Below are 9,490 nucleotides of genomic sequence, written 5' to 3'. Positions count from 1 at the left end.
GTTTGGCATTGAGATTTCAGAGGCATGTGTGCTTTTTATTTGTTTCGGAATTCTTTCTATGGTACGGAGTACAGGATACATCTACTGTACAGCAGGTTCACGGCGGCTGGCCGGGGTGTTTGATCCAGTTAGTCACGGTCGCATGGACGTTTGAGAACTAATTATGAGAACTAAATATAAGCTAATTTTAAAACTAATTACACAGATAGAAACTAATTTACGAGATAAAATTATTAAGCATAATTAATCTATACTGTTTACTGTAGCACAATATTATTAAATCATGATCAGCTAGGTTTAATAGATTCGTCTCATAGATTAGTCTCGTATGTCTGAGTTAGCGTCAAACATTTGATGTCCCCAGCTGTCCTGCACTCTCAATCGACGGCACACGGCAGCAAGTGTACGTGGTGCATTCGTTGGTGATAGGAAACCTACACGAGGACACAAATGACCTGGCACCTGCGGTGAGTGCTGCTGACTGTGAGGTTGGCCCGCGCACGGCACACCTTTTTCTTTTGAAACCTCCAACTCCAATCAATCCGGCCGAGCGCACGAATCGCGGGGCCATCGCCACCCGTGCCGTCTATTTTTTTTTGTTTGGCTTTGCTATCAACTAATTTTTTTCTATACACTTACGCTGTCTTTTATCTATATTTATATTAAATTATTACTATATTTACAATGACTTATTCAGTGTAATTTATTAAATATAGTGGTGTAATTTGATAATAACCCAAATATATGTCAAAATTTTCAGAAAAATTTACAAATTATTTTTATGGATTTTAGATATCAAAGAAATATATATTAAACTGTTCACAAATATCATCAAATTGTTCACAAATTATTCACAAATTAAAAAAAATACAAATATATATTGGGCTGGACGTACATGGTATATACTACGTGTATTCCATTGGAGCTATATACAGGCGTACACAGATCAACCACGGACGTACGTGCGTGTATTCTAGACGAACGGGACCTGGAACGCTGGTGCACGAGGATGTTGTGGGGACCGGCAGTCTCGTCTTGCGCTACCAACTGACGGAGCACCGTGACCATTCCTGATCTGACGGCCACAAAATCGCTCGTCGCAGCGGCTAAATCAACCAGAGTGACTTATAGCGATTCTGTTTATAAAAGCCCCGCCTCCGCGATCTCGGCCTCAGTTATCTCCTTCCTTCGCTTCGCCCTTCATTTGAAGCCTAGTCCAACAAGAAACTCCACGCACGCACGGTCACACCTGCTCCGCCATGGATTCCTTCGTCGCGCTCACCTTTCTGTTTGGCTTCAACGCCCTCCTCTGCTGCCTCCAACTTCTTGGTAGTGGTGCGGACACCATGACCACGGCCCTGGCCGCTTCGCAGAGTGGTGGCCTCGCGCCGCGCCTGGCCGCGGCCGCTCTCGTCCCGGCGGTTCTGGCCACCCTTGTGCTCACTCCGCTGCTCTTATACGCGCACGTGTGGGCTCTCGGCCGTGGCGGCGGCGGGGGCGGGGGCCGTCTCGTGACCGCCCTTGCCAAGGCGACCGTCCTCGCGGCGACGGTGGCTCTCGCATGCGCCCTGCTGCTGCTGGGTGCCGACGGCGCCGTGGTTCAGCTCGGCGCCGACGGGCATCTCGATCGTGGCCGCGGCGACGTCGCGCGGCTGAACATCAAGTGAGTAAGAACCGATACCCCTTCTCCGGACTAAAAAAAACCTGTACCAAGTGGTTGCAGGCTTGGCTTGCAGCGGCACGGCACGCCGTGTTGTTGCTGCCGGACTCGCAGCCAGGCATCTGGATCTCGCAGGTCCGATGCTCTGTTTGCAGCTCAGCGAGTTCTGTGACTGGGCCGTCAGAAGAAGGGGACGGGTTCTTGCATATGTACTTATATGATGATAAAATGTTTGATGCCCCCGTGCCAGTAAAAAGAGGATATTTCATTTGATTCGATCCTCGATACATGTTGCCGTACTGCTTTTCGTTTGTGCTGAACACAGAACACTACTAGTTTACTACTCCCCCGCTGTGTATTTGTATTTGTATTTGTATTTGTATTTGTATTTGTATTTGTATGCTTCCCGGGTCTCTTGGACGCTCTTGTAAAATACAGTATTTCAGTTATGTTCTTGTATGCTACAGATGCTACTTGTGATTTGGATTTGCTGTGTCTTTCATCAAACCATTCATTCGCAGTACAACCGGGACATATTGATTGATATGACGAGAACCAAAACAATCATGGCCAAAAATCCTGATTTTCTTTTCCTCAAGTACTCCGTAGCTCGGATTCTTTTTGTTTTTTTTTTTGGTACGAAAGTATCTTTTCACTTTTCAACGCTTATTTTTCTACTTCAAGTTTTTCTACTCCAGCAGCACCGCAATCTGTCCTAAATATTTTGCCCCTTTAATATCTCTTGGCCAATAGTTATTATTACTAGCTTTTGTGTGGTGGATACTTGTGACCCCACACCATACGGGTTCAATTGCTCTTTTCTTTTCTTTCACTCGAAAGCCTTTTTTCCTCTTTCTTGTCTTATTATTAATTGTCGCTTCTTTTTATTTTCATTAGCACTCTGCAGTAATAATTTCTTATGATATGGTTCATCAAGTACGGTAAAAGGATAATCTATCTAGTATTTTTATTAGAAAGACAAATTTCCTCTAGTAAACTAGCATATTGTGGCACTCATAATTCAATAAATCAGTGGAAAAACAATTTCTATGAGAGTAAAACCCGGATAGGCTCTCTGTATGGATAACCTTTACCTAACCATCAGTCCCAGTCAAACGTGATGTGGATCCACGTGTGGCGTCGTGGGCTCCGCTAGACCTGAGTGCCGATTATTTTAGCTAATCTCTTGGAGATTAAGTTGTCCTTCGTCATATAGGGCATACTTGGTTGACTTTCAAAATTTGCCATGCTAAAGATTTGGCAAGCCAAAAGTTGAAAAAAAAAATTACCATAGATTTGGAAAGTAAGTGTGAGAGTTTGGGAAGTTTTGGTAGCAAACCAAATACTAGCTAAAATCATGGCCTGCCAAATCTTTGGCATGACAAGTTTTGGATGCGAGCCAATCTGGCCCATACTTGAAAAAAAAAGTAGCATTAGATTTCTGAGGAGCGCTATTTTTATAGCTTTTGTCCATATGTACCTTGTAGTTATCACGCGTGAAAATATACTCACTTATAAACCACATATCAAAGATGATGATTAACTTTAATTTATGTTACTACTTCATGACAACGTATTTCATAAAAATGAAGAATTTGAATAAAAGATATAATAAGCACTAGAGTTTTAAATTAACACATGAATAAAAAAATTATAACAACTAATAAGATAAAAGTTTGAATGCTACAATATAGATTTATGATGTCAAAGAAAGCTATTCAACAAGAGTTTATATAAGTTTAGGTTTCTACTGGATAAATATCACACTAAAAATAATAATAAATCCTTAAAAGTCTAACGAGAGGTCCCTAATGAAAGCCTCAACACGTATCCCCACGAGAGGTTAATGCCGACCAAAAGTGGTTATATCTTCCTAGTCTTTCAAACTCTTCTAGAATAAACAACGATTACAAGGCTTAAATATTAATATATTCTCTTAAGATTAGCTTCATACCCCCATCCTAGATCTAACTTCAAGCAATACCACTAAACTTGATCGATGTAGTGCACGTTTACCAACGGATGCTAGACAGGCTGGTCAAGCCCTACGGGTGGCACCCTCGTGGTCTGGGTTCGATCCTCCACGGGGCGAATTGCAGTGCCGGAGGTAAAAAAGACCACCTCGTCTGCTCCGCGTTACCCAAGCACATGTTTGTGGCACCGGCCCACTCAAAGGGTAACAGGCCCCTATGTGCGAGCGGAGTACGAGGTTCGGGGGTTTTCTCGGACTACGTGAGGAGTCCTCTACCTTAATGCGAATGCTGGGGGCATGATATACCCCCGCAGTTCGAGTTTATGTGATTGTAGTACTTAAAAGGGAAGTCTACAACATAAAATCTTTATTTTTAATAAAATATAAAAGGAGGGTAAAAAATATAACATAAGCACATAGTGTGAAATTAAATTGAGTATAAAAAGTATATAGCAACTCATAACATCAAAATTTGCAAATTAAAAGCTAGATTTATGATATCGCGAGACATGAGTTTGCAACAAAAGAGCCACCATAATTTAAGCTAAGATTTCAGCTGAACGTGTATTAAAGATACACGGAGGTTCTATACAGAAAGGAAAAACTATAGATAAGGATTAAAAAAGATAAAGATAAGTAATTTGTAGTTTTGTCACAAGTCAATAGAGATTACATGGTATCTATATGCCTATTGTGTTAAAAATTAATAAAATAGAAAAATATACAAATTAATATAAGTATTTTTTTAGTTATAGGTGTAGTAAATATTAACGTCTAATGCTTATGTCTTTTAAGATCTTATTAGCTCACATGGAAGCATGAGTTAACAGACTTAGAGTCTAAAAAAAGACCAAAATGCAAACTCCCTCCATCTTGATGCACGGAGTATCCTAAGAATTCTAAGTAGGTTGTAAAGCAAATGATACATGTAACCCTCCCTTAACCGTGAGATGATGTTGTGATATCATATTTGAATTGGTGGGGACATTAATGGGTATGTGAATGGTGTTCTTTTTTTAATACTATGTTGAGGAATCATCTAGATTCTCTGATAGTTTAAGATGAATTTTGAATGTTTGGATACCTTATGTTTAAGAACGGAGATAGTATTTAAGAATAGAGACAAAGACACTTGCTATATTTCAGGTGCCAGAAATATAGTCCGTTGGCTTATGAGCATGTAAGGCTGAGATTTTACTGGATGGAGGAAAAAACAAGGCAGGAGTTGATACGGTATTGCCTAAGAACTTGGGCATCTGACCATTAGAAAAAGTGAGAGACAACTATAGCACATACCTGTATCGAAGCATCGTATGCCTTGTCTACCAAACTTCTCAGAAATAACTTTCCTTTGAAATTAAGTAGTGCGTTGCATGCATCCTCTGTATTCCCTTGATGGAGCCCGGACCAGTTCGGCTCCATATATTCGTCGATAACGAGCTCAGTCCACCCTGGCACGGCCCGTTCCCTGTTCCTTGTGTACCGAGCGCCACCGGCCCCAGAGTCGATCATCATCTATCCATGCTCGATGGCCCCAGCTGAACACGACGACACTTATTGTCTGATACTCTGTGATTCCAAGCAGCTACATCGTTACACATCATGTCTCGTACGCTGTCTCATGCAGTGCCACGTAGGATTTTTGTTGATGTGGAGGAAAGAGAGGTCGTTGTTTCGTGAAACAACCATCTTATGAGCTAAAATTTAGGACTATGAGACAACTTACACACCATTGTATAAGTTGTTGTTGCCATGCAACTCGCAAACATTCTATTATTGTTTTCACAAATTAAGGACTCTAGAATTACTATAAGACAACTTAAAAGATAATCCATTGTATTGGTTACCTCCTAAGTCGTCTCATAATCATATGACCATGTATAAAACTATCTATGAGACAATACGCATGTACCTGACCTAAAGCACCGTTCCATCGACGAAGCTCCACAAGCTGACACCTTGTCCATGACCATCGCTTCAGAGTCCTCCCTCCATGTTGCGCGCTGAGTCGTACGTACTGATCGTTGCTCTTGCCTTGCACTTCACGGGTCGATCGGATATGATGCAAACGACGAGCCTCCAATAACAAGCCCATCCCATCCCATGAACTGAAACGGCCGCGACCCTCGATGATGCAGACTCGATGTCCATGGTGCACCTGCATGGCTGCATGCCGTAGCTGGAGTTGATGGCATGCACGCATGCTCTGGCGCCATGGACATCTGTTTTGAGCGATTGCGCTTGGCTGTGTGTGTGTCAACCGAGGGGCCATTCTTGTGGTTTATATAGAGCACCAACCGAGTGAACAGACACCTAACACGCGCCTAACATCTAGAAAAAAAATAAACGGCTGATAGAATCAGCACGGTCGATGATGCATGTGTCTCCGTGACTCCCACCAGTCACCCACCAAGATCCAACGACGGAAATTTGGAGAAGCATTGGTGAGGCTGTCGAAATGAAATTTTCTGACGAAATTTCCTGGAACCTGCTCGGAGCAATGGCGTACTAATTACTTCCCGAGTGGTTCCGTGCTTGAATGGATTTGAGGTCCGACAAGTCTTTGCTTGGATTTTTCTTTAGACACGCGCACTCTCGCGCCGCTCTGCCCCTGCACATGGCCTTTCCGTCTTGTAAGCTTAAAGATTTTATGGAGCTTGCAAGAGTTTGTGATTCAGTTAAAAACACATGAGTTTGAGACTACAGCCTACTAGCTAGAGAAGGTTAAGACTTTGAGACCGATTCACACGGGCACAGGACAGGGGAGATCCAAGGGGCCAATAAAGGGGGCAAAATACATCTGATCTATAGAAGACCTAAACCTACTACACGCCACATTCATAATCAATCATAAGTTCATAACTACCTAAACCCACATGTGTTCACCAGATACAGCGTAACTAATGGAAAAAAACTAGATCAGTACAACATCATAGTAAATTTCTAGAAAATTAGATAGGTACAAGACTATAGCGCACAGTCCTAGGAAAAAAATTTGAACAAAACAAACAAGAGATTAGGCCATTAGACAGAAGACCATTAGGAGTCATACATTCAGACAGTGGATGTGAGTGCTTCAACAAGCACAAGGGACCAATGAGTAAGGCACATCAAACTACCATGGCAAATCGCCAAAAGTCTAGCTATAAATACCAAATTAATTTCCCACGGGACACACACAACATACCAATTCAACTCAAGCAAAATATCCCAGCTAGAACACTTAAGAACTTCCATGAACATTCCAGCGGCAGCCAAAACACAACAGTAGCCAATCCAACCAACGAGATGAAACTCAAATCAAGTACAGGCCAATGTACTTACGGCTGAGCGCCGCAAGCAACTCTAACAGAGACAGGGAGGAGGAGACGACGGACGTTGGGGATTGGGGACGAGGCACCAGCATACCCCGCCGCCAGTCGCCACAGCGGCGGAGGCCGGAGCAGTCGCGATAGGGACTTGGAGTGCCGCCCAAGCTAGGCGTCGCCTGAATCACTGTAGATCACTGTAATGCAATGTAGCATTTCGTTTGTATTTGGTATTAATTGTCCAATCGTTGACTGATTAGGCTCAAAACGTTCGTCTCGTAAAGTACAACCAAACTGTGCAATTAGTTTTTGATTTCATCAATATTTAGTACTCCATGCATATACCGTAAATTTGATGTGACGGAAAATCTTTTTTTTACATAATGCCAAAGTTTAGATTTTAGGGTACTAAACAAGGGCTAACAGAAGACAACGCGGATGACTGGATGAACTTCGCCGAGACCAGCCATGGAGCAGGAAAAAGTTACGGCTATTTAACTTTTTACTATTATAATAGATGTCATCTCTTCTGATAGCTTTACTCTTAAAATTACTCCTACATATTTACCATCAAAAGAAGAATTCATAACTTTAAACCATTTTTATATATGTGGCAAGACACGTAAGGAAGTAGAAGACGGGAAAGAAATAAAAAAAGTGTAAAAAAATGGGTGCAGATTTTTTTTTTTTAAAAAGCGGGTGTGCAGGTTTCGGATGCGCCAGATTCAGAATCTGCTAAGCCCTTGTTTAGTTCGCGAAAAGTTTTCACAAAAAATGCTACACTACCTATCACATCGAATCTTGCGATACGTGTATGGAGCATTAAATGTTGACGAAAAAAAACTAATTGCACAGTTTGGTTAAAAATTGCGAGACGAACGTTTTGAGCCTAATTAGTCCATGATTGAACACTAATTGCCAAATAAAAATGAAAGTGCTACAGTAGCTAAATTTCTAAAATTTGGCCAACTAAACACGCGCTAAGCGAGTCTGCACCCAAAAACGCCGCACGAATCATGAAGCACATCGAACAGCCCTCAGTCTGACAGATCCAAGACAAGAAAATCAGTCGACTGACAAATAACAAAATCCTTCAATATAAGCAAGGTCCTGACTTTAGCGCCTGTTTGGAATGCGAGATTTTTTTTCCATTCTTGCGTTTTTCCTGTGAAATTGAACTGATTCCTGTGAAATTCCTGTGTGATTCCTGTGAAATTCTTGCGTTCCAAACAGACCCTTAGTCTTAAAAAATCCTAAATGTAGGACAAAAGAAGTCCTTTTACACTCGATGTCGGGATCTAATACCGGGGTACCCCAGAAGGTGGAACCAATAACCACCGAATGTTAAAAACTTCTGGACAGATAAGGGCGCCGTTACGTCCCTTGTTCGAATGACAGGAGTTTGGTTCCGCCTTGCCCGACGCCTTTGAAGATAGCTCTGCCTCGCCCGAGGGCTCAGGGCTAGTCTCCGTCTCGCCCGACGCCTTTGGGACGAGCGCGGTCTCGTCCGAGGGATGAGGGATAGACTCCGCCTCGCCCGACCCCGGAGGGGCGGGCTCGGTCTCGCCCAGGAGATAAGGACTGGGCAAGACAAGACGTTCGGGTCAACCATGGCTCCAAGGACCATACCCTGCGCTCCAAGGACAGGTGCTTTAGACCCTTCCGGGCGCCACAGAGCCCGAAAGGTATTACAGGTGCGTGCTCCTCGCCCTGTAGAGTTGTAGGCGCCGACGAAGATATACGACAACCACTACATTCTAGAAAATGATTTGCTATCTCCACGAACGACGGATATTCCGTCACCACGCTATGGGCCTAAGGGAGCGGCGCCCGCTTCCCGACCCCTCAGGTCCACCAAGTCAGAAGACCTTGGCCACGGCGCTACTCCGGACCCCGACCGCGCGTCCCTCCGACGAAGACTCATTGGAACCGGAAGGCGTGCGAAGCAAGGCTGGGGGAGGCTCATAAGTCAAAACCATTGTACTGCAGCCCATACCCTGCGCAAGGTAGCATTCTGTAACCAACCTGACATTCTACAGAGGCATCAACAGTATTGTAGGCGCTTATCCTCCTTCGCACTCATGAGAATGAAGAACCAGACCAGATAGATGTGAGCCACAAGACTAAGTAGAGTACGCATCCTAAAGCCCTCACCCTTATAAAGACAGCCCCTTCATCTATAAAAGGGGATGCGCTTCTCCCATCAAAAGGGGAGGGACTTTGGACCAAACAACATGAGACACACACACACAGTCAAGCGGCTACAAAGCTCTTGGCCTCCTTTCAACCCTTCCATCAGAGACTTGGGACCAGTTCCTCTCTCGATCGTTTGTACCCCCTACTACAAACCGTTCACGGCGCTAATAACACGAGCAGCAACAAACTGGACGTAGGGACATTCAGCCCGAACCAGTATAAATCTTGTGTCCTTTAGTGCACCATCCGAGCCTAACGCGCATTACTATAAATTTACTTACCGGTGCTTGTACGAAACACCGACAGTTGGCGCGCCAGGTAGGGGTGCTTGCGCGTTCCAAATCAGGCCTCGGA

The 9,490-nt window shown here is 43.6% G+C and overlaps 1 protein-coding gene across 1 annotated transcript; it reads left to right on the top strand.

Annotated features, from left to right (window-relative positions):
- The first annotated feature begins 844 nt into the window (after positions 1 to 844).
- On the top strand, positions 845 to 2,167 carry LOC136522079 (uncharacterized). The gene has a single exon (XM_066515867.1). The coding sequence runs from the start codon at positions 1,260 to 1,262 to the stop codon at positions 1,665 to 1,667; it is 408 nt and encodes a 135-aa protein (XP_066371964.1). The 5' UTR covers positions 845 to 1,259; the 3' UTR covers positions 1,668 to 2,167.
- Positions 2,168 to 9,490: the final 7,323 nt, after the last annotated feature.

This window comes from Miscanthus floridulus, chromosome 18 (assembly GCF_019320115.1).
Source record: "Miscanthus floridulus cultivar M001 chromosome 18, ASM1932011v1, whole genome shotgun sequence".
NCBI classification, from domain to species: Eukaryota; Viridiplantae; Streptophyta; class Magnoliopsida; order Poales; family Poaceae; genus Miscanthus; species Miscanthus floridulus.
Note: the sequence above shows the minus strand (reverse complement) of the source record. Positions and strands in the feature narration are given on the sequence as shown.